This window comes from Serinus canaria, chromosome 2, assembly GCF_022539315.1.
Source record: "Serinus canaria isolate serCan28SL12 chromosome 2, serCan2020, whole genome shotgun sequence".
Classification (NCBI taxonomy): Eukaryota; Metazoa; Chordata; class Aves; order Passeriformes; family Fringillidae; genus Serinus; species Serinus canaria.
Window position 1 is genome coordinate 111,191,290 of NC_066315.1, and position 26,877 is coordinate 111,218,166.

At 34.8% G+C, this 26,877-nt stretch overlaps 1 protein-coding gene across 3 annotated transcripts in view; it reads left to right on the top strand.

Moving 5' to 3' along the window:
* The window catches only part of SNTG1 (syntrophin gamma 1), a 316,227-nt gene that overhangs the window by 260,792 nt on the left and 28,558 nt on the right, over window positions 1-26,877 (top strand). For all 3 annotated transcript variants that reach the window (XM_018910030.3, XM_050971479.1, XM_050971480.1), the window contains 3 exons: window positions 3,976-4,092; window positions 8,362-8,433; window positions 22,914-23,066. In XM_018910030.3, the coding sequence (XP_018765575.2) occupies window positions 3,976-4,092; window positions 8,362-8,433; window positions 22,914-23,066 (342 nt within the window). The remainder of the gene's footprint in view (window positions 1-3,975; window positions 4,093-8,361; window positions 8,434-22,913; window positions 23,067-26,877) is intronic.

A 26,877-nucleotide genomic window follows, 5' to 3' on the forward strand; every position in this document is an offset into this window, starting at 1 on the left:
TCACAGGAATTAAAAAAAAAGTGGAAAGATTACCAGGCTTTTCAAGAACCTGAAAAGCAGGATAGGAGACATTTTGACCTCATTTACAATAGGGAAAAATTTTTCTAGCATCCATGCAAAATTTTATGTGATTAGTTCTTCTGTTGACTTTGAAAAATATTTTTTTGCTCGGCATAAAATTCCTAAGCCTTTTCCTAAACTAATTCCTAAGCAAAATAGATTTTGCCAATGATTGTGTTGAGACCACCGTTTTTCTTCCATTTTTTCCCACATTTCCAGTGTGGTTTTTTATTGTTTTTCTGCTAACAGTTGACTATAATGAGTTTTATCTGAATTTCTCACCCCTCGTTACTTCCCCTCTGTGTTATCTGACATATTTATTTTTCTTTGGATTCCATGTTCATCCTGTCACCCTACAGCACAATTTCACATAATGTGAGTCTGAGTATCAGACTTGCAAGATAAAAAGTTGTCAGTGCATCTGTTCTGATCTTTGAATTGCCTCGCTTTTATGATGTCACATAGATATTACATTTTATTTTGGGGAGATTTTCTTGTGTTTTTGTCTTACTATTCTTCTTAAAATATTATATGTAAAAACTCTGAAAAAGTCTCCCTGATAGTCAAGGCTATTTAAGTCATTTTTAGCAAGATACTGAACTGATATAAAATATGGCAATTTATCTTGCTTGATTAGGATGTCTGTGTGATTTAAGAACATACTAAATTACAAGGTTATGGATTTTTGACTGAAGAAATTGTCCTGTTTCATTTATCATTTCAATATAGATTTTTTTAAATTGTCCATGATTCAAGTCATAAGCCATAATGACTTATTGAATCTTTGTTACTGAACCTCCAGCCACTAAGTTAACTAATTTCTGTCACCATTTGATTTTGAAGAATGAGCTGCTTGAGGTAAGTTAGAAACTAGGAAGGAAAAAATTATCTTTCAAATGGAATGTGAATCATAAATAAAATCTGTTTTCACCACCCCTTCCACATTCGTTGATAGGGACTCAAAGAAACTTGATAAGATTAAAAATGAGCTAGATTTTTGATTTTCTAAAGGAGCATGCTGTGCACTGTCTATTTGTGATTAGCATTTATATCTTTTCGTCACGTGTCTGTGCTAAGCATTTATTTTCAGAAATGAAATTTCTGGGATTTTAGAGTTTCATTAAGTGCCATATGTGCCAAGTCCCCATGTGCAGCTACACTGAGATGCGATCCAAAACTCTCAGTCATATATCATATTCATCCAATATTTCAGTTCATATATATGCATGAACTATTAATTTTGTAAGTTACAATCCCTTTCCAGTAAATAAGTTTCTCCAAGTTTTTATACATCAAAGCTGTTTTAGAAGTCAGAATGTTTTCCAGTAACACAAATGTTTCCAAAGTGCCATTTACTTAGCCACGAAAGTGAAAATTTTCAACAGTTTCTCACCTTCATTGAATAAAAAATTGCAATACTTTATTTAATTTCGCATTTTTAATATGTTTAGATAAACTGAGATCACTTTAGGAACTTAAAAGCTATCATAATTCTCAAAGTGATCTATTAAAATAGTTATCAAGTATTTGTTTAGTTTTCCCTTGTTTTCCAGAATATAGCCTGTGCTATTTTAATCCACACATGTGAATATGCACATGCACTCAAACAAACTTGTAAATGTTCCTAACTATTATCATACAGCCTTTGCTTGGCAGTTCCTCTCTATGTTGAATAGTAGGTATTGAGCCTGAAGGAGAAATGCTTTTCTGTTAATGAAACTTCTGGTACAGCAGGTTGTCTGGAAAATCAATCTAATTTTTCCTCATGATCTACAGAGGGAGGGGAGAAATATCTAAGGGAGCAATTACCCTAAATTTCATGGCTACTTTAGTCTTGAGTCAATCAAATGTGGAATATCAATACCTCTGCACAGCATGAGTGACTGTATCCTGTTACTGTGATGAATAGCAGATGTAGAAATATGAAAAACACTAAGAAGAGATTATATACAGTGTTACAGGGATATCATCAGGCAAGATGATATCTTACTGTGTGTCCAATCTGAATTCAAGAAATCAAGGTGAAACCAAAATAATTCAATTGAATTGATTTTGAAGCATAGATGTCTCAATTCCTAGAAATTAGAGATCATGTGTTTTCTTCAGTTACAGACAGAAAAAGTGTCAAACTTCTGCACATAGAGTACAATTTGTTTATACTTACGCACCTCTTCTGTGTAAACCCACCTCAGTCACTGAGATCTAGAGACTGGAATAGAGTTGGAGGGATGAGGATCTTATTTATATGAAAGAGCAGAAATGAGAGAAATTTGAATGAACACTGAATTGAAATAATTTAAAACTTCTCTTACTTTACCAGTCAGTTGTTTGTTTGTTTTTTTCCTTCTGAATTGTTCTTCATTCAGGAATGAATGAGATTTCAGAGAACATGGCTTTTTAGTTATTGCAAAAAAATACAGCGTCTGGCATTCCTTTTGATGGTTTAATATTGTGGTACAGATCCTTCTTCTTTTTGACTTTTATAAACTTATTTAGTCACCAAACGAGTAGATACTTTAACACATGTTCTTCATTGAACCTGAGACTATATGACAGTTTTAGTGTTTGATATTGACAAAACAATTAAGTATCGAGGTGTCACTGTAAGAGAAAAATGGGCCTTCTCCCTGTCTCTGGTTATAGACCATAAAATATCCAATAAACTGTGACAGAGACTAGTAGTGTTGATTTCATACAAGGGGACTTTGAAAAAGCTAATAATTTCCAGTGTGTTATGATAAAAAAATACAACCTCCCCTATCCTGTCCGTGTCCCCCCTACCCCAAAAAAAAGAAGAGAGGAAAATAAAAACAATAGACACACTATTTGTCTTAATGCATTTTCCGTGAAGAAATGTTGCTGAAAATTCTCTGCCCAAAAGTATGGAAATAAACTAGTGTAAATTTCTTTTCAAAAGGTACACAAAATTTGAAATCTGGGAGGATAAACCTTGCAGTAAAAACATTCATTTTAGGGACAAACATACTACTGTGCACTTACAAACTTGTTGACTTTTTTACCTTTTCATTACATAATTATTACCATTTCCTTTACACTTTTTTGATTGACATTTAAGACAATGTCCTGAAACTTCTTTGTTAGTGTAGAGATCAGTTTCACAGAGTCATTTAAGAATAGATCAGTCCCACGAGCAGCACTGTATGAAATATGGGTTGAACTGTTTTCCGTAGCTGTAGTCTATCCTTGCATACTGGAAAATGTGTTTTATTACTAATGGCACGGTGATAAATCAAATGTCCCTTGATGTGTCTACTCCCTGTTCAGTGGTTCTCCAGAAGCTGGCATAGTGGTGACTCTTGTTCTTTTGCTCTTTAAGAATTTGATATTGAATAACTCAAAATTAACAGGATAGGTAGGAAATTAAATCCTGAAGTGAGATGGATCAAGTTCTAGTTCAGACATCTGAGTCAGAAGATCTGCAGGTAGTGGTAAGAGTGTACAGGATTCTGCAATTGTAGCTATAGATGAAGTCTGTTCAAAATAGTTACTGAAAATAGTCTGCTAATCCCCTATTTCTAAGCAAAAAGGTTCAAAAATCCAACACAGAGATTTTCAAGGAGTAAAAAAAAAAAAATAGACTGGTGGCCTTACACTTCACTTACATTAAATTTCACTGACATCATCTGTCAACAAATATGTAGAATAGACCTTTAACAACCCTGGAGTATGTGCTTTAGGTTTTTTGTTGTTGCTAGTATAATAAGTATTTCTTCTTATGTTTTTGCATTGTCCTCAGAGGCATCACTTATAAAAACTGCCAATATATGATATTGTGTCTGGGGTTCAAGGTTTGCAGCTATGCTAAATTTGACAGACATCAGTTTATGCACGTGAAATACTTGCAACAAAAGAAAATTTCTGAGAAATTGTCAACACTATTGATTTTTTTGTCAGATAGTCTACATGGGCTGGACGGAAGAACGGGAACAAGACTCCCTTCAGGACCGAATGTACACACCAAAGTTTCTAGCACTGAGGGGATCTTCCCTGTATAAATTTATAGCACCTCCAGTAAGTATGTTTCTTATGCTTAGTGGGAATAAATCTTATTAAATAAAATAATGTCATATAATGTGTACAAGTCTTTCATAAGGAGATGCCATTCAGTGGGCTAGCAGGACTGTAACAGCCTGAAGAGTTCCAGGGTGTGTGGAATAGAAGTGATAGACAACATCTCTTCATCAGATGACTGGCTATCTAGCAAGAACCTATTTCCCACGCTTAAATGAACACTTTAAAAAGTTAAATATTATTATAAAAGAGAAATCTGCTCATGTTAAAAGGGAGCTTTTTTTTTTTTTTTTTTTTTTTTGGCAGACAGAACAGGCCCAAAGCAACATGGTTAGATTTAAACTGAACAATCATTCTAGAGAAACTGCTGAGATTTGGGAAAATATCAAAGCTTTTTACATGCTGTAGAGATGGAAATATGGCTCTATTTAGATTCCATCCTGAATGTAAGTTTTTGCTGCTTGAAAGCACCAAAAGGAAGGTAGGGAATCAAATGAAATTGTCAAATATATTAATTGGAATCTCACTGGGAACACCAGGCAAAATTTTAGCGCTCGTCTTATACTCAGCAATTTACTTTCACTGTCTTATGGTACTTCTAAGATGCAGTAAAGGTCCTCTAGCTAACTTTTAAGCCAGTTGCTAAGGAGACAGTTACAGTCCCATCCATGCCTGCAGCAGGAAGAGTCCTGTGGATTAATTTTTCCTGTTTATTGGGTGACCTTTCTGACTGCTGCTAAACCCTGTGTTTGTCAGATCCAGGCTGTAGCTCCTTCCTGCCTGAAACAGAATCATAAAATAGTTTGGGTTGAAAGGGAGCTTTAAAGGGCACCTTGTCCAACCTCCTTACAGCAAGCAGGAGCAGATTGCTCAGAGCCTGTCTAACCTGGTCTTGAATGTTTTCAGGGATGGGGCATCTACCACCTCTTGGGGCAATATCTTCCTGAGGTAGTTCAAAGTCATCTTGCAAATCTTTACATTGATCATCAGTAACTATTGGTGTTCATTTAGCAAAAGGTTTAAAAACATGTGAAGGACGTGGGGAATGGAAGCGTGAACTGAAAACCTCATGTGTTCAATATTTGTAGACTAGTTCATGGGTGTGGGATTTTGGCTCTCTCAGGTCTATTAATTAGTCAGGATCTGATAAAAATGGCAGATTATGCTAACAAGCACCTTAATTCAAAAACATCTTTCCTGTCTTTGCCAGACCTACTTGAGCATTTGCTGCCTGTCAAGTAAAACCAGCTCCATTCTGGGTACTAGATAGAATCAGAATCAATGATGAGAAATCCTGTTCAATACAAAGGAGGAAGATTATTCTTTTCTAAGAACAATGGAAGAGACCACAAACATTATTATTGAAGAATCATAAATTTAAAGGAATAATATACTTGTAGGGGGTAAATGTCAGATGGGGGTGTGATTAATGGATGTGAAAGGAACATGTTCATATGAAAAATCTGAACCATGGTGACATGAGTTAGGAAAATCTTGGCAAGCTGCTATTGTATAAGACAAGAAATCCATCCTCAAGTTTTTATAGCTCTTCTTTCAGCTCAGCTGCAAGCACAAAATGAATTTGTATTGCCAGATTGTGATTCCTAGTCTAAAATAGAAAAACTGTTCAAATGCAGAGAAAAATATTTTCTCTTCATGGAGTAGGAGGGAAGCAGAATGATAAGCATGCTTTTTTTAGGACAGAGCTGCCTTAAAGAGCTGCCTACAGAGCTGCCTTAAAGACATAGGATCATAGAATGTTTATGTTAGAAAGGACCTTAAAGTTCATCCAGTTCCATCATGTAATGTATAAAATAATTGGACACTTCTAAAATCCTATTTTCTGTATGCAGATTTTTATACATACACTTAAGGTTGCTATTCTGAAGGTTTGTCTCTTCCAGGGATTAGAAAATATTATGAACAAAATTTCAATGACAGTTTCAGAGCTTCTTTTTAGGAGATGTATAAAGTGTAGTTAAAATAAAAACTGCTTTAATTATATGTGCAGTATAAACTGCTTGGACAAAGTTGTTTTCTGAAAAGAGATGTCCTGCAAACTTTCTTAACCAGAAAATCAAGCAAAAGTATTTCCCCAGTCTCTGCCAAAGTCTAACACTATAGGGAAGCATGTGTTTAAACAATGTCTATCAACAGCCTTCCCCTGCCATTTTTTTATCTGTTTGATCAATAGTATTTCTATTTCCCATAAAATAGTATTTCTACTTCCCATATTCTTCTCAGATAAAAGAGCAATCCCAGTGTTTCTTAGTTTCATCTTGAAATTTTTAAAGAAAATTACTTCTTTACTTTTTTAAAGAAAATTGCCTACTTTTTCTGTTCTTTCATGGCGCATTTCCTTCTTTAGAGTTATTAATTGTGTCAGCTCTGGTGGCTTTCAATTTCTTCCAATTTATAATTGGAAATTTACTTAAGAAAAAGCCACTAACATCCTTTCTTTTGCTACTCAATATTTCAAATTAAAACATTAAAATGGGATGGTACAGCAATTTCTATGAGTGTCTTAATTCTACAATTGGGTTTTTTTGCAAATATCTTTGTATAGAAAGAGTTTTGTTTTGACCTGAAAGGAAGTCCCTTTACAGTTACAAACAAAATCAGGAAACCAGGGGAGAAGAGGAAGCTCTTATATTTCCCCCCAAAGAATGGAGCCTATAGTAAATTTTTAAACAGAGCTTCAAATGACTTTGTGCTTCAGGAGCAATAATAATGACTTTTCCTCATGGCACAATAGGATTTCATCTGGTGACTGGGTGTTTTGGGCTCAGTGGGGCTGTAGCAAGGCTCCCATCCCCATTTTTCTGTTCATGGTGAGAAATTTATGTTTTTGTCCATAGGAGAAAGAGTAGCTTTGTGGTTTAATACCCACAGTTCAATAAGATAGTGAAGACTGCATTTGACAATGACTATAAATAAAGAAAATTCTAATGGAAGAAGAACTATATGACTGTGGTTTTGAACTTTTCATTCCTGCCTGTGATTTCCTTAAAGGACCTTCCATTACAGCAATGTTTATAACTAAAAATATCTATATTAGTTAGATATAGAATTTTCTCATACTCCATCAAAATAATTTTGATCTTTTAATGATTACTTTCTCTTTAAATAAGAGATAAATTGATCTTATATAGCATTTTGTTCCTTGGGCTCTAGAAACTTTTTTTTTAATTTTTTTAAATTTTCAATAAGTTTATCCTGAATCTGGTAGAAGCAGTAATGTGTGTTTTCACCAACCTCTTCATTGTGTCTAACAAATTTAATGATACAGCTGTCTTCCTTTGGATATGGGCCACTGTCCAAAATTTCTTACCATTAAGTTGATTATTCTTTCATTTATAACCTCAATTTCATTCTATTTTATGCTTTCTTCTTTATTTTGAGATTTTAAATATTTTACTGTTTTCTGCTTGCATTTTCCTTGGAAATTTTATACACTGTTCTGATATTGCCTTAACTCTTCCCTTACTGAATATATTCATTTATCCCTTTCTGTCTCATTTAAGTCTTAACACCTACCCTTCCATGATTTAATTTAATTGTTCTATATATGCATTTTTCTGTGTAAAAAAGTTGCTCAAAATGAACACAGTTAAAAACAGTTGTGAAATCCCAAAACAAAGAGGGAAAAAAAAAGACTATTCTTCAATTCTCAGTTTGTTAGAATTTAGGAGTAGATTGATCTTGGTAAGAAAAAAAAGAAAATGAATATCTGCCTGTGTTGTTTCATGCTTGTTTCTTTTCCCCTCTGGATCTCAAGGGATGTGGGGTAAGTGTCTGGGCCATTGCAAGGTTGGAGACTGGTTTTATGGATTTGCAAACGCTGTAGGTGATTGGGAGCAAATAGTGGCATGCAGTTGCAAGGAGGAAAGTGGTGAGAAGTATGTTTTCTAGTAGGCAGGGCCCTGGCTCTGTGAGACAAAAATTCAAGGGCTTTATCCTCTCAGGATCTCACTGCAAATTCTGCAATTCCCAGGGGAAGTGTCTTCATTTTGCATAGAGCAGGCTGCATGCAAAGGATCTGCATTGTAAGGACAGGGAGGACATCTCCTAAGCATTGCCTGGATGGAAGAGTCTGGTCCCTGCTTGTTGTTGCCTTGAGGCAGTGCTTGGTTTTTCTGAATATATTTTAATCAATGTAAATAGTTTAGGGAATTTCTTTTTTTTGTTAATAAACTTAATTCTTAAAAACCAACAGAAATAACTTCATTTCTTTTTCTGTTTAATTTGTGTTTTGTTTGTTTTTTAAAGGTCACAACCTGGGATTGGACACGAGCTGAGAAAACATTTTCAGTTTATGAGATAATGTGCAAAATTCTCAAGGTATGATAAGAAAGTATACAATAAATTGCCACTTTGACAGACAAGAGCATAACTCTAACTACCTTGCAGAAAGAGATCTATTTTTTTTCCCTTTAAAGTAAAATGTCAGATGTTCTGGTTTCAGTAGGTACAGAATCGAACTGGAAGGCATGGCAAAATTGGAAATAAACTGATTTTGACTAGGAAAGGACCTTATTTCAGCCATAATGCTATATGGGGTTTACAGCTTCACTTTAATGCCACATTTAACTAGTGTAACACTTCCTTTTCTAACTGAGGACCTAAAGAAGCAGCTGTTTGGTTGTTTTCAAATATGTTGATGAAACTAAGCAGCTGCAATGCATGATTTCACTAGGACTGGGAGCAGAGCCTTTAAAATTACCAATACCCTTCTGAAAACTTTTGTCTTATTTTTTCCATTTTCTTCAGTCTGTCTGAAGTGTAATATATGAGAAGAGATAGTGATACATGTTTGGAAAGCTAAAATTATGAGCAGCAAGTTAAATAGGACCATTATTGTACATTGTTTCAATTTTTAATTGTGGATTCAATCAGAATTATTTTATCTGCTCTTTTCTCTGTTTTAAAAACAGTGAAAAACAGATGCTCAAAATTTCTCAAATGTGAAGGAAAAGAGATGCCTTTTTCTATTCATGTGAAGCGCTTTCTGGTTTATGTTGGTCTTGGGGGTTTTTTGGTCCAAATTACATAAAAGGTAATTTTAACATTTCTATCATTTTATCTAGGCAGAGGCAGACTAGAATCAACAAGAAATATGAAAATACCATACTTTTAAAAAGTGTTTCCCATTGGGAAGACCTTTTACTGACATAAATGGTACATGTCTTAGGTTTGTGGGTCACATAGGTGCACTATATTTTCCTTAGGGAGGCAGATTAAAGTTGCAATGGCTCAATAAAATTTGGAAGCTTTTTGCACTTGAGACTTAAAAAGAAAAAAAAAACAAAAAATCCAAAAACCAAAGGAAAAAAGCCCACCAAGTTTATAGTCTGAAAAAATCCTCTTTGCTCACGATCTGGACAGAGAAGTGAAAAGTTTTCTTTTACTGCTGTGTTGGCTGTGAGGTCTTGAGTCCTCATCAAGGAGTAGAATCTTCCAAACACAAAACATCGCATCCCTGTGGGATGCCCTTCAATCACCAAGTGTGTGCAAATATTGGCTCCTCAGCACTGCTCATGTGGGGAGAGGAGTGACAGAACAAATTGTTCACTCGGTGAAGGCATTGCACTGATGGTGTAAGTGAACTATGCTCTAAGAACACAGCTCTAAAAATACCAATTCTTACATGCACTTTTTTCCCCATTCCCTTTGGTAACCTCTGAATCCTTCAGGCTTTGGGCTTAATGCAATAAGCATCAAGGTAGCTCTTCTTTGTCAGAGCATTAAGTGCTTTGGGGCCAGGATGACTCCTCCTTATGACTTAGCCGAAGATTTTTTAATACTCTTTCAACAGAAATGTATGGAATGTGTGCCATATAATTTTCTGTAATTTAAAGGTCCTTTTTCTCTTCTTTTAGCCATTTGCCTTTGTTAATGGTCCTCTTAATTCACTTGCAATTGTTCCCGTTTTTCTTCTCCCCCCTTTATTCTGTGTCTCCTATTCCTGTATATCAGTTCATGGGTTCTTTTGGTTTATTTTCATTTCTCAGCCATCTAGCAGAAGTTATTACAGCTAAGGAGACAGTACACAAAGCAGTAAAACCTAAACCAGTGCCTTTCTGGCAATGTTGTGTGGAAGCACAGAAAAGAGTACAAATATGCTGGGGTTTTTTTATCATCCAGCCATCCAAACTGTCTGGGAAGAGGTGTAGATCTTCCAGCCTCAGTCTATATTAACAGAGAGGCAATTCCAGCATAAGCAAGATAAGAATATAATTTATGTTTGTGTATTTTCTCTAAATATGGCCAGGCTTGTAAAACACTGAAATGTTTCAAGCAGGTTCTTCGGCTGACAAAAACCTGTAAATAATAAAAACTGGAAGTGGGAAAATCATTGCAATGGAATTGCAGCTTCTGACATTGGAGCATTAATCTTCACCATATTCTAGTTTTCTACAGCAGTTGCTATAGAACTTAACTACGGTTTCACTAAATATAAAAGCAAATAAAACCAAGAAAAACAGCTTCCCATTACACTACTACATTGAACATCTGTAGAAACTCAAGGTTTTGTTCAGCTTTTATGCCAGCATCTTAAAAGTCTCCATTTAAACAATGACTGGTTTTTAGACCCATGTGAACAAGCCCCATGGATATTGCTGAACCAGAGGCCACGTAAAAAAAAAGGTTATTCTGGTGTTTTGTGACCACCTTCAAATTTCTTCCCTTTTACAATACCTCAAATGCTGCTTTTGTTATAAATCTATTTGACTAAAAGAGTGACACAGGTTTTCTTGCTAATATTCACTTCAAGTAGGGCTTGCAATTAGGCTGTGTTAACCTCTGTATGAGTTAGCTCAGGTGTGAGAAGTACTGCTTTAGAGTTAAGTGTTACCACATCATTTACCAAGCAAAGTGTATCTGTATTGCATGGATTGCTTTTGAATGAGATATTTTAAAAAAAAATTGTCCATATTCAGACTTACATTCATTAGGATGCCATGTCAACCAAGGTAGCTGGTATTTTCTTTTGCGTATACTGGCAAGTTCAATAACTGTCCCTCGTGCCACAGAGACAGGACTTTACTTAATATGTCTGTAATTATTTTTTCTCCATTTCCACTCCTTAATTGTGAATAAGATTCTGATGAACTTTACAAGAACATTCTGGATTAGAGAGACTTACTATCCTAAGTTTGTCTTTTAAAATACAATTGTAATTTTCCTCAGTTTGAGAGACTTCTCTAAGTTTCTCGTCATGTCAGAAGCACTGCAGTGGAGAATAGGAGCTCCCAGATTCTACTGAATGCGTACTGAATGCCTATTTTAGTATTTCAGGATGAGAGAATAATTCCTTTTCTGGTAACAGTAGAAATATTAAAACAGTAAATAAATATTAATGTCTACACAATACTTTGTCTGTGACAAAGTACTTAACTGATTTAATCATCAGGAAGAGTATATAGTCCAAAAATGTGAAGTAAAACCCAAAACTTGGCTGCCACCATGACCATGTTTTCTTTATATTTACTTGCATGTGTTTAGTGTTCTTTTTCCTCTAGCATCCTTTCCAAAGACTAAATATTTTCACAAACAATGTAGAAGTCTGGGATGCCATTTTAAATTGTCATGGTTGCCTTAGTGTCAAGCAGCTAAAAGGCAGGTTGTTCTGCACGTTATTTGGAGATGTCAGAGATTAGTATGTAATTTACAGCTAGTGGATTCATATTTGTAATGCTCATCAAATAAATCACTATTTTGTTGTAAATGTATACTTTTTTCTTTTATTTTCTAGATCAGATTGCAAAGTAAAGAAAGTAGAACCAAGGCATTAGTCTCTATTCTAAATTGATTAGGACCTTCTAAATTACCAGGAAGATCCTTAAAATTTGAAGCATAAAAATACGCTTTAAAAAGCAGTCTTTTCACTGTATGAAAACCAGTTTTATTTAAAAGAAATTTAGCAAAATGCTTTATTAAAACAAATTTAGCAAAATGTCATTGATCCCCTAATTTCGTATTTACAATTTTATACAGTAAAAAAATAGAAAAAAACCCCAAACCCCCATGACCACTTTCATACAGTACCATAACAATAATGTAATATAAAAAAAGATTCTGTATAAAGTTTACAAACTGCCAGATAAAAGTACATATCACATAAATAGTTAACTTTTAATTGTCAAGATTTTGGGAATGAAATAATAATTATTGATATGAAACCTAGGTAAAGCTGGCTGAGTACAGAAATCACATTTTAATTTAATTGGTTTAAATTATTAATTGTGAAATAATGGCAAACAGCAGTGGGCTTTGTTTGATGTAAAAGGAGCATTTATGGAGATGCAAATAACTTAAGACCTGGGGGGGGGTAAATGCATAAATTGGCAAGCATTTGAAATAATTTATTAAAAATTCAATAGATCTGTTTATTAAGGGGGGGAAGCAGAGAGAAAACAAGGCACTGAAGAACTCTTTAACCCTAAAAATAAGCAAATAAGAAGAAAGTGAGTAGAAATCGATGTCAGGCAAGTTAAAATGGTGAAGCAGGTAAGAACTGTAAAAGCTGTGCTGATTAGTCAGTGAAAGAAGTTGATGCCATTAAAACCACTTGAACCAGTACCACACCATTTGAACTAGTAAGAAATTAAAAGCATTTAAATCACTCTTTTTTTTTTTTTTAAATCACAAATTTATTCAGACTAATGCTAATGGGACAGTGACACCAGAACGTGGATGAAAATCTGTGGCTCGTGTTAAGAAGTTTGTTAGGAAGAGAATTTAACCATACCACTGTTGACATTGAAATGTATCTCTGAGTCATTTTCAATAGAACTGCTGGAAGAATTGGCTATCAATAAATATTTCTAATTTATTCTCTCAGAACCTTGTTTCACCTTATCCTTTATTTTGGGGGTAAAGCCCCATTAACAGCCAACTAGTTTTAAGGTTGCAATTGATCATCATTCAATATTCCAGAAAAGCAGGTAATTCTATCACTAACTTCAAAAAGGCAAGGGGCCTTATCGTGTTCAGTATTTCAAATCTGATTTAACTGGATATGTCTTTTTGGTACCTCTTGATACACAGTTTTAACATGTGTGTTTTGACAGAGTATACATGTGTAAGTGTGTATAATTTAACAAGATTTAAGTACCTTAGATAAATTTGTAAATTGTTTAAATATTTTAACATTTTTTCCATATAGGGTAGAAAAAGGTTTGTTATGTATTTCAGGTAAATTATGAAGAGAAACATAAAAAATTTCACTTTTCTGTCCTTTTTGCCTCAGTTACTTGTGTTCTTCAGCTCATTCAAACATCTCCTTGTAATAGTGAGAAAATGCTTTCTATAGTTTAGTCACCTGCCTCCTATCTTCACTGGCATGCAAAAATATTTGGAGATTTACAGTTAGATCATGCTTTATTCAACATAGAACAGGAAACATATTCAAGTGTCAGATCAGCTCTGAAATGAAATGTGAGGATAACTGTGCTGGCACCACGTCAGGGTAGTGAATCATTGGTGTTTACAGTTAGTACCATTCACATCAGTGCAGCTATAATTTTCTTGCTATATTAATCAGGACCAACTTGGTGTCTCAGAAGACTTGTGATTCCTTCCTTATTTTAGCTGTTAGCATGTGTAAAATCCTCAAACGTAGTTATGTTAATTATTCCCACTTAAATTGCCTGTAATTATGCTGTCCATTTCCAGTAAGCCAAGTATGGGAAAAGGATGTTATAAAAAGGATGGGAAACTACTGACAATGTTATTGTATTCAGGTAAGTTTTAAAAATAATGCCAATAGACACATAAACATATAAAGTGCAGGTAGAGAACATATTTTTAGGTCTGTCATTCACATGGTTTGCTGAATGGTGAGCCTTGAATCCTGATGTGATTCCACTAAAATACTTCGTACTCACAATGCTAAAGAGGCAGAAGTAATGCATCCCTTTTATGAATAAATTAATGCTGCATCCAAGGAATATTAGACTTTCAGCTGGGGTTTAGCCAGGTTCTTGGAAAGCATGCTAACTGTTGAGTATTTCAGTTGGAAACAATTGAAGTAATTTTCTTTGGCTTGCCTTTTGGCCTACATTTAAGACTATATAATGATTCCACAGAAAAGAGGATCTATTTCCGCTCTAAGTACAATTCCAGTTGTCTTCTAAGATAAGAAAAATATTAATAGTTAGACACATCTCCATGTCCACTGGCATCAAGGCTAACACTGAGTTGACTTCAGTTAGGCCATAAAGAAAAACTTCTGTATTGAAATAGAGCTCCTGACAAGGCCACTGAATGTCCACCACTGGATCCTTTGAAGTGTAAGCTGGTGTGTAGCTGCTCTTATCATGCACAGAGAGAGGCACTAGATGGCTGCACCTCGGGCAAGGTCATGCACATTTCCTGTGATTCTGTATGTGATTTCAGTTCATTTCTCCTCAGCATCTACAAGCCCTAATCTATGTTCATCTGGATAAATTTACTGGGCCCTGTGTGTAAAAAGTGTTGATGTTGCTGTAACTCTGCAGCACCATGTAAGAGACTTTTCTGAAAGCGAAGAGGCAGTGTTATTTCGTGCATGACAACTGCCACTGCACAAAGACTCATTCATTTTTTGTTTGGTTCAGAGAGAAAGGACAAACAACATTTGAAATGTAAACTTATTAAATAAGGCTTTTCATGTTTCCCGTTAACTTTAGAGAGGTTTCTCATTTTTTATTAATCCCCCCCCCCTGTCTTTTTCTGACATTTCTTATGCAATATTAATATAAACTGTCACCTTTTGGGTGAAAAATAAATGACTTGCGTTCTGCTGGGGCTGCCAATCTCCGAGTCTGATCCTTCATCCTAGAAGAAATAACAAGATAAACACACAGAGGAAAACAAAAAGAATAACAGATACAGAAATAAACTTTTAAATTACTTCTGCAACCTCTCCATTTCAGAAATTGCTTTTTTTGTTGCCTGTCTAGTTATGAGACTGACAGTGCCGTTGCAACATCCTTGAAAAGCAAAGCCAAATTAACTTTTAACATAAGGCAAAGGGAATGTTGAAAAAGCAGAAATGAGGTGTGAAATATAAATACTGTGTAGGGATACTTGGGAAAGACAAGTATGTGTCTTAAATCCAAGATACTTGAGATTAATCTGCAGCTTGAGAAGTTTCTCTCCATTGACTTAATCTAACCAGAGCATATCTAAAGATTGGAGTGATTCAGTATTCTATTAACTAATATACTCTGACTCATCAATTTTAGTAGATTTTTGTGAAATGTTTTTCTCTTATTTATCAATTTTCTCTTCTTTTATGGTCATGGACTTTAATTATTTGAATTTTTTCCTACCTTTATTTCTTGCTATTGCAATACTTAAATTTAGCTTGAGATGCTGCAATCTTATTGCCCAAAGAATTTTTGACTCTAGGCAGTCATGCAGCAGTGATAATTTTGTATTTTTCACACTGAAACTGTGTCCTAATCCTTATATGAAATAAAGTATTCCTGTCTCAGGGACAACTATTCAAAACTTCATTTGGTGCAGTCTCTTCTCAGTGGACATCTAAATGTTGACTACTCTCAGCAGCCAGAGCCAGCAGTGAAACCAGAAATATTAATGTCCTAAAAAATCTTTATCTTGTTGTTTTAGATAGAACCTTTTTTACCACAGTCCTTTTTTTAATTTTTTTTTCTTAGCACTGTGAGCAAGTACATGTAAAGTAATTTTTTAACACACTTGCTTGTAGAAATTTTCTGGTGTAGTAATATTCAATGCAAATGCTTTTCACTGTGCTACTCTAATGTACTCTCACCTTGACATAATGTATTGACAAGCTATTTGAGTAAGGAATTCTGTCCAAAAAAGAAAGGAAGCTAGATAAGAAAGAGAATGTAGTCAAGCAGGTAATTCTTTTAATATAACAAACAATCAGTTTGGTAGGTAATTTTCCAAACTTTTGTTAAATCAAGTTTCATGCTTCTCTTTCTGACGTTTGTGTCTCTCATGAGGAAGACGTTAAAAAGATCTTTGCCTGCCTTTCAAACAAATACATCTAAAGTTGGGGAGAAAAACCCAAACACAAAAACTGACAAAAATGAGAATGAAAAGACCTTTTCTTCCATATAATTTCTTAGTCCATTTCCTCTGTTGAGTCAGGTGGATTTTCTCTTTTTGAAGAGGTGCTTAGACATTTTAAGGAAATGTAGAGTATCATGTTCTCACCATGGCCAGTAGGATGACAACTCCCAACAGCTGGAAATTTAGGGAAGGTTCTCTTCATATATGCCATGGGGATGCAGCATGTTCAGAATAAAATCTTCAAAATGGTAACAGTCAAATTTAGCCCAGAAACTTAATTTTTTTTTTTTCGTAGATCTTAACTTTTCTTTCCAAGGGCAGCAAATGTGTCCCTGTCCCTGAATCAGCCATTGCTAGTCCAAAGAATGGAAGTCACACAGCAGCCCAAAAAGCAGATTTGGGGGTTGATGCTTCTCTGTTTATTTATTTTCTTTTAACTGGGACAATCCAACTTAATTCCTTTTTCTAATTTATTTTACAGAACTGATTTAGCTGTTTTAACAATAATATAAAATACAACAATATCCTCAGACACACAACTAACATGGGGGAAAAAAATCAGCTGCAATTATTTAAATGTTGGAAACTATTTTAAAAAAGGGTCGGAATGAAAAGATAGGATCACTCTTTAACATTGCTATCCATTATCATTATATTTACTCTTATGTTATCTGTTCTTGAACTTAATTTCCAGCAAATAATGTTTCAAAGTTTGGAGAGGTATAAAACCTTAGTAACTCTCTAAAGAGATGATCAGCACAGTTTTTAGTATCTATTTGTAATTATATTCATCTCTGATTTCTGTGTAACAGAAGATAACCACTAATGCCTCTCTAGAAAGTATTAGAATAATTTTTTTCCTCAAAAGATTAGTTGGTTTTATGAACATTTTGAAAATTTTTCTCATATGGCAAAAAAATAAACAAGTTTCTCAGTAGAGTTCATTAAGAAATAGACACAATTACGGCACTGACTCAGAAGAAAACTACTTTCAGACTCTTGCTCTAATTCAAATGAGGGTCTTCAAGACTATCTTTTAATCGGGCAGAGTAGGAAATTAATTTTCCTTTTCAGGCAGAATAGGAAGGAGATTCAAGCTTAATGCTGAACCTAATGGAATACAGGGAATGAACCTTTCTATTTCTCTCCAGCCATCAGACAGATCTTTCTAATGGAAATGTAATTGAAATTAAAATTTCTTCTGCAGTTACAAACAGTATCCCCCATGAGTAAATATACTTTTTGTCAAATCTGAACATCAAAATGTTTTCTGTCCAGTTTTAGTTTGGCTGCAATTCTGTGTTTGCTTAAATATGTGTATGCATAGATATCTGCAATTTCAACATTTTTTTTTTTACATTTCTTAGCAGTGACATTCAGAAGGGTTCAAATAAGATGAGCTAAGTACAAATGCATGCCTTCATGGATATCATTTATTTATTACTTGAGTAATGAGGATATGTTGGAGAAGCTGTATCTTTTTTTCTTTTTTCACTCTGGAATGAATCTGTTCCCTGCTGCCTGTAAATGCTATTAGAACCATCACCATAGCAACTAATGGTGATGCTCAAGCAAAGTGTTCTGAAAATTCCAGCTGAAGAAGTAGATCATTATATGCCCTTAAAAAGAAGGATGTTATGTTTATGTAGCCAGAACTGATATGTAAAAGGAGACACAAACAGTAAAACTATCTGGGCACTGGTGCCAGCAAGTGTAAAGGCATGATGTGAATAATTTTTACAGTTGTTTTGGAGAGATTGCATGAGAAAATGCTTTTTCTCTTCAGAGAATTTAGGTGCTAGGTTTGAATCTTGATTATGATAGGACCGATTTCTTTTGGTAGAACTGTCTGAACTAGTTAACAAAGAAAACATTTTCTCATTTATGTGTTTTGAAGAACTGTTATATTTAATATAAGAGACATGAATACTTGCCTCATTTTAACAGCTGAAATACAATTTTCTTGCAAGTCTTTTCTTGCAAGTCTTGCAAGTGGTATGGTCAAAACTACTACTACATTTAGTATAGTTTGGAACATCTTGCATGAATTGTTGTTCATGTCAAAAACTGCTCACTGGTGTCACTAACATTTACAGTTCCATAGCAAAAATATATCTGCCACTCTCTATATTACGTGTAACTTTATAGGTAAATCAGACTTTTAGAAAATTCTTGAGCATCTCCTGAGTAAAAATCTTGCCATGAGCATTAAAGTGGCAAATATTTGTTTTCTGTTGCAGAGAGCTTTGAGTTGTAGAACTCAACTCTCACTATCACAAGAGGTGAGGGCCCCCTGCATCTTAGCAGATTTAAATAATAGCCAAAATATGAAAATTTAATGCACTCATCCTACTTAAAATGAAATGCCAAAAGTAATCAAAAAGTGCTGCTTCTGGAAAGAGCAGTCTTTCAAAAGAGAAGAGATTACCCCTGCAGAAGAGAAGGTGAAGTCACTATTTAGTGATAAAGAGGCATTCTGCCTTAATTTGGAAGGACCTACTTAATGAGCCATGCTTAGCTCCCATGGACAAATTTATTACTCTCACTTAACATGGATATCATTATTAATTAGGCAAGCAGGAGTCATACTGTCCTGTCAACAGAAATGCTGGATTACCCTGAAGCTGGGTGTGAGCCAATGTCTTTCGTCACAACCCATCCTTCAGCAGGACTGCATTCCCTCTAGTAAGAGTTAGCATACTGCTAAAAGTTTTGTGTGTGCTTCTCTTCAGAGAATTTCATTAATTCACAATTATCAGTATGAAAGAGTTCTTAAAAACTCAACATGAAATTGGCTCATGTCCATCATTGACTAGTAAATGAATATAACACAGGGTCATTGCAGATTCTTAAATGTGTAGAATGACATTTATATTTCAATTGAAGTAGTGGTTGGATAAAAGTTAATTAATGAAGATTCCTGCTTTATCCAGACCTGTTTTTGAGAATCCTGACAAGTTTGTTTTGTTGGGTTTTTTTTAAATTTGCAGACTTTCGGACAATTCCCAGCAGGGAATTGGGCATTTATAAGGGCATTTGGATAGCTGTCTTTTAGCTTTGCCTACATATTGTTTTGTCCAATTATCTATTGCACAAATTATTGCATTCTATAAACCTAGAATACAGATTTTTAATGCTTGAGAAGAAATGCAAAACTAAACAAAGATCTTGTAGAAAAAGCAGAAAAAGTTGGAGAAGCAGTACTAAGGGCTACCTTGAATATAGCTTTTCTTACATGTAGGATGGAATACCACTAATTAGGAAAGAATACTTCATATGTATGTTAGAAATTTTAGAAAAATTAAAATACATAATTTAAATGTATTCAACTTACAGTTCTCTTATCATGGACCTAATCATAGATGACGATATCAAAATCACAAGTGTATACATTAGAGCTAATCACATACTGAAATTATTATTTGGTTAAATTATTGTTTTCTGGGGAAATGTTGTATTTTGTTTTCATTCTTAAGAGGAACTTCATAGAAATTCCAATAATAAATGAGTCCATTATGTGTGTTGTTTGTCACAATATAATGTAGTGGATGAAATATTCTAAACTTTTTATATGTAAAACACTGAGGGAAATAACTACCTAGTACTGATTAGGTCTTTCCTAAATGAAGGCATGCTCTCATTTTCATACATAAGTAGACAAATATTTGGATAATTATTATAGATCCCATTTAGCTTTTTTTTTTTATATCTGGGTTTGATGTAATGCTTAGTAAAATCTAGTACAATTCTTACTGGCAATGTTGATAATAAAATACATCGGCTTTTATTTAATCACTTCAAAGCCTCCAGAGATTTTTGCATTTTTCAAGTGCTTTTTAACAGAGATCAATCTCGATGAAACTTCTAACATTTTGTTTTTCACAGTCTATGCAATAACTCTTCTCTTGTTCCTAGACAGAATATTCTTCTCAATAGGAGACAAAAAAAGCCTGTAAGACTGGAAGAGTCTAAGAGTACAGTTTAAAAGCAACAAACCTTAGCTGTGCCCAGCTAAATAGAGATATGCATTCTGGAACTCAGCCATGCACTAAGCTATGTCCCATCTGAAAACAGGGGTTGTATTAAAGTCAATAATTTGTGTGATCCCACATAGTTGTGTTTCAGAAAAGCTTTAAGCTGCATTTACTAATAATTGCTTATTCTCTACTAAATGTAGACACAAATAGGTAAAGATGAGTTCATGTTTTTAGTTTCTTCTGTGGTTGTAGCAATGAAGAACTGAACCCTTCCCCAGGAAATACGTGTACCTTACACGAGTCTTGCCACACTCCATGCTAAATGGGTCCTTTGGGTCGTGGGCTAACAGGCCCATTCCATCAGGTTTAGCTCTGGAAGCGCAGGGAGTTCAAGATCCCTTTTAAGATTTGATAGACAAGAAGTGCTACTTCTAAAAGAAGTAGCTTTTCTGCTCTGGAGGAGTGAGGGTTTTCTAGTGCTTTTGCTCATCCAGAATTGAGATTGTTCAGACTAGAAGAGAGAAGGCTTCAGGCTGAACTTATTGTGACCTTTCAGTATCTAAGGGGGTCCTGTAAGAAAGATGAAGAGGGGCTCTTTTCAAGAGCATGCAGTGACAAAAAAAGGCAGAATGTAGGAGACAGTACTCATGACAGAGAATAGGTTTAGATTAGATGTTAGGAAGAAATTCTTTATTGTGGGGGTAGTGAGGAACTGGAACACATTGCCCAGAGAAGTTATGGATGTCCTATCCCTGTAAGTGTTCAAGGCCAGACTGGATGAGCTCTGAGTAACCTGGTCAAGTGAAAGGCTTCACTGCCCATGGCCATAAGGGGTTGGAGCTGGATGATCTTTAATGTCCCTTCAAGCCCAAGGCACTCTGTGATGCTGTGTTTTGTTGCTACACACATCCACAAGGTTAAACATTTGTCACAGTGCTGCTGCTCTGTGTGCTTTGTGTGTGCAATGGAGCATAGATGTCATTAGCAACAACCTGGATATTATAACCTCTATTTTGAATGCTGGTAAGGACACACTGTGAACAGAATTGAGACTTCAGATTTAGTAGAAGAGCCTGAAGGAAAAGGAAAAAAAAAAAAAAAGGGGAGGGGGGAAGAGGTGCTAAAAAAAAGACAAAAGGTGTTTCTGATAGGATACAGACTAATATTTAACTACACCTAACTGGTTCAACTACACATCCTTGTGAATATTTGGAAATTAAATCTGGAACAAGATTCTTTTTTTTTTTTCTTTTTTTTTTTTTGGAAATTCTGTCTTTTAAGATCAAACATGTTCATGCTGATTTTTTCATACATAACTAAACACTGTACAGCTACTAGGCTTAGCACTTGATGGAAGTAAGGAGGGAGATTTTTCCACAGTGACTGATCATTTTAAAATCATAGCAACTTGTTTTTTCATGGTGATTGAAAAGAGAGGATATGATGCCTCCATAGCTGATTATTCTAGAAATCATAAAGGATGCCTCAGCCAGAAGCATTGATGAATGCATGCTGTAGTGGCTTTCTTGAACAGGTCAGTCACTTTTTTACTGAATGAATGGAAAGGAGAAAGTAGTGCTTGATCTCCCCTTGCCTGCTTGTATACCTGAGAGGGATAGTTTCAGACAGGTTCCTGTTTTATATATTTTGTTCTCAATCAGCTTTAGGTTGCTGGTTCTCTGCCCCAGGGAGAGCTGACTTGAACAATGTAAGCAGCTCTTTCAGCTTGTATCAGCTGGCTCTACTCCCCTTGGTCTATTCAAGTTGTGTATAACCAGAAGGCAATACTGTCCCGTGAGTCTCCTTTGCTCAGCTTAACTCTGCCCTTTGCTATGGGGCAACTTTGTGAAAATTGCATGCAGGCTACTTATACCCAAATCTCCAGATGTATTGGCAAGGACAGCTGGTGAGCTTGTGACTTGTGGCAACTTCTTTGATGTAGCAGGGACTAAAATAATTAAAGCTATTTCTGCAAACCTATTTTTCACAAGAACAAATTACATGCCAGAATTTTAGCAAAAAGCATCCTTTTTATTATATAAATAAAGTTTAAAAAATAATTGAACACATTTTAATGAATGGGTTTCCTGGTTAACTTGCTTATTCTTTGGTTTGGTACCAATTAACAATACTAGCAATCATTAATTATTAAATATTTATAACCTGATGTACATTATTTGATGTTATGTTGAAAGTAAAGCCAAAAGTATTTTTTCCTCCAGGACCAAATCCAGCAACCTAACCATGGGCAACCACTATAGTCTCTACCTGCAGTATCCATTTAAAGACTAATTGTATCTTGAGTTTTGAAGCCTGCAGTAATATGAACTTGTTTTCTCTAGCCTCTATAAAGAAAACAGAGCATATGGACTTCTCATACTTCTTAAAATAAATATATTCGTTTGACTAACCTTCCAGAGTAGGGTGTGTAGCTGAAATAGGTCAGAGAAATTCATATTTGTGTTCCTCATGAGAATAGAAAGTGGAATACTTTCATGGAATGCATCTAATCTAAAGTGTGTAGCTGATAACATTTTTGAGAAGTGATTTGTTAAAATATTTGACATTACTGCCAGAGATGTGCTGTTCTGTACCATTCTGAATGTAGGCATCCTTTTTAAAATTCATTGAAGTGTCAATGTTTAGACCAAACCCCTGATTTTCAGTTCCTCAGTGACTGTGGATATTCCTGTCATTTAAAATGCCTTTAAAAATGCTGGGTTTGACGCATAAATGTTTGCAGTTAAAAATATTAATTGATGTATGCCAGATTATATAACTTCAGGTTTTCATCAGGACAGTGATCTACTGGACCGTCGGAAACATTGCTTCAGCGTCCAGTCTGAATCTGGAGAAGATCTTTACTTTTCTGTGGAACTAGAGTCTGACCTAACACTATGGGAAAAAGCCTTCCAAACAGCCACTTTTTTAGAAGTTGAACGGATACAGGTGAGAACAGCTGCCTTGTTGACCATCTTTTAGTACATTAAAAAATTAGGCCCATATGAAATAATGATGTAATTTAAGACATTTTGCAACCTTCTGCAGCTATCAAGTTGTTACTCTTTTATGTAAGTAATTGTTCCCAAACAGCTTGTAAACTAGCCTTCAGAGGAGGAGGTCACCTGAAATACAGTCTTTGAGTTATTATGACAACATGAAACATATTTGTTAAGTGAAGTTCATGGACAGACAAAGAAAAACAATCATGGATCAGGGACAAAATGCAGGTGTTTAGATATTCTTACTGGCTTACATGCTACCTTTTTTGTTACTGAAGATCTGCAGGAATTAAGTAATCCTTGTAATACCACGGAGGTATTACAAGGATTACTTAATTCCTGCAGTTACTCAGTAACAAATACGGTAGAATTTGTTGAATGAGTGAATGAGTGAAGTACTTGCTGGATACAAGCAAGAACAAAAGTTGTACCTCAGATGCATTATTCTTTCTTCACATATTTCCTGTTCCTTGTGTATATACTCTATTGTCAGGTGACAGTGCAGAGCTGGACAGCATTCAAATACAGATTACTAGTGACTTTTTAAAGCAAAATTACACATCAGAGTGTTTAAAGATAACTTCTTTTCACATGACCAAAAAGTCACGACTTTTTGACCTAAAAAAGGAGAAAAAAGCCACCCACCGCCATTGTAATTCACCTAATCCCAATTGTAATATTGATTTTCTAGTAATGAAATATACATGTGGTTAGAACAGCTTTAGTTGATGTTGGCAGGAGTTATGCACACCTACCCGAGCTGTGTTAGCATATTAGGCTGTGCAAGTATTGGCTCACACATTTTCTGTGTCCCCCTGGGATTGCCAGCAGTGGCATGTTTTTATTCAGACAAATTGTTAGTTAGTTCTATATTGACCCTTTTTGACCTGCAAACCACCACATGCAGATGCACTGAACTGGTATATACTAATGAAGATCCAATATGCAAAAACGACCCCACTGTCAGCTTTAACACACAGTACTTTTGTTGCAAGAGGAGTCAGGGGAGGTTTGGCTTTCCTCTTTTAAATTCATATATGCTGTTACCTTTTATAGAAACTACTCTTACCTTTTAAGCTGTACTTGTAAGCTGGAAAATCAAAGAATAGGTTTTCTGCAAAAAACTTGCAATAATGTTTGTCCTCTGCCACTAAATATTTGAGAGTTGTTGACTTTCTTATATAATTCACTGCAACATACTTTATAGTAGCACTGCTGTGCCATCAGTAAAATATTATATGGCATTTTTCTTGAATAAATTTTATCTCAGAAGCCACTTCATATTTGTTCTACTTTCAGATTGGTTCATACTGTACCATTCCTGGTTTAGATTTTTCTTTTGAATTTTAGAATTGCATTTATTCAAAATTGCTTTCAGGCTCCTCCAAAATAGTTTCCTTTATATCTTAACCTCAGATTTGTTTTAATATGTTCACCATTTTTTTTGTCTACCCTGATGTTCAATGTAGCAATTAAAAACTCAAAGTAACAATTTCCTGATTGATTGCTTGATTGGTTGATTATAGCAGATCTGTGAAAGTGGACAAACAGGCTTCTCATGATAGAATATTATTGTGGAACTCACACTCATTATTTCACCTTTTTTTATTTATTTTCTATCTCTTGATTTGGAAAAAAATATGCAATATTTTAAATATAACTGGATTTGGCCTCCTCATTTTTCTTTTAGCAATCCATTACTGCTTTCATCTACCAGCCTGCAGATGCAGATAAAATCTGGTGGTATACTTCATTTCTAGCAAGTTCTTTCATTGCTCTGTGAGAAAAAAAAGTGACAGGTTCAAAATTAAGGTATCAATGGTAAATTTTTACTAACATTTTGATTTATGCAATTTTTTTATATGAATATTCATATTTAAAGTGAGTGCTAATCCAGTAGGTTTGTCTTACAATAGAATAATATAACTTGGAAAATATAATTTCAGTTTAAAACTACCATTTAAAAATATTCAGCTGCATTGTGTGCTACTCCATAATCATGCAAGGAGTAAATCTTACTCAATGGCTATAACCTCCAGAAGAGGTTAATCAGGGGCCAATTCTAATCTAGCTCCAAAGAATATATAACAAATTCAAATATTTTTTAAATTCATTACTCTTAATATATAATGAATTCTGTTTCAACCTAACTCATAGCTTATGCCAGAGGTCTATCTAAACCAAAAATTAAACAGTTGGTTTTTCTTAGAAAATAAATGTATTAGAAGCAGCATAGTCAAGTTGATGATAATTTAGCAATAACATGGTACAATGATGCAGTGGTGTCATTTTGGTGTGTTATAGCCACTCTTTAATTAGTTTTATAATGTAGTAAGTGATGGTAATGCGTTTTCATAATTACCTGTTAAAGAAAAATTACTTGAAAATCCTTTTTCCTTTCTCACAGCATTGTTGCACAAAGGATCTGAGACTACTATAACTTGCATAATGATGTGCAATTATATATATGCCTGTCACATTCCCTTTGTGTTCCTGCTACTTTAAGCTAATATTTTCACCTTTTGCATCATGAATTTTTTTCTTGCTGTCCTTTTTTTCTTGCTTGTATTGTAGTTGTTTGTTCTCTAATGTAAGGATTATTATGTAAGCTGGTTTATGTTGCAGTACTTTACCATATTTTTTCATTGAAGTTGAATCTGAGTTTAAAAGTCTGAATTAAGTCTTAGATTTATAGTTCACTTTGTTTTAGCTTCAGAGATGGCTTAAATGACGTTCACATTATATTGTTCTTTCCATAATTTAAACCTTGCATGTTGAGGGAATAGTTTCCAAGGAACAACTTCGAGTTGTCTCCTTCAGCCTCTGCCTGACCCATTGAATTATTAATAAACCAAAGTTAACATTCTGTATTCTGTGACAGAGCAGCAACTGACTGCTGAAGTGTGTTTTACTTCTTTTGGGAAGGGGATGCTTCACTTCTGATGAGGTTTTAATGAGTTCTTATGAGAAATCTGCAAGGAAGGCCAAATATCTGCAGTATATATTTTTCATAGTCACTTTTAAAGTTTTAAAATGCTAAATGTGTAAGAAATTTTAAATTATCTTGTACCTTGATAACAATTTTTGCCTTTCTGTTTTCTCCAAATATCTGAATTAAAAGGCAACTTTAAGAAAATAAAGATAAGAAAAGTCTTGCAAGAGTTGACTTGTAGTGCCTGAAAGTTCACATCCCTACTCCGACCTGTCACCAGAATCATGTGCAAATGATACAACACCTTCAAAAACCAAAGGACTTTCTTCCCCAAGAAAACTAAATTCTCACTGTCCAGAGATTTTTTAGTATTTTCACATTTGTTCTTCTCTAAATTGTTTTGGAAATCATAGTCTGGGGGCGTGGAATGGTCTTTTCTATAAGTAAAGAATAACTAAATAATCAGCTGCTACTAAGGATCTGCAGTTTCTTCCTGCAAGAACTACACTGAGCTGAACTAGATGATATTTCACCACAAACTGAGCACTGCATTTTGTAGAAAATACCCTTCAGTCTTGGAAGTAGGTTGCTTTTTCAGTACAGCCTTGAACCAAGGCTGGTATCTCCTGTTTCTCATGAATCTTAAGTTCCCAGGGAGGCTAATTACCCAGTCCAAGTTCAGGGCTTAAAAGGAGAGGGAGCTGTGCCAGCTCAGTGTGGTGCTGCAGTGCACACTTTAGGTTGGCCTCTGGTGTTGGGGTGGAGGTTAGAAAACTTTGGATAACAATATGTATTTTAAATCTGATACACATTTTCCTTGCCAGAT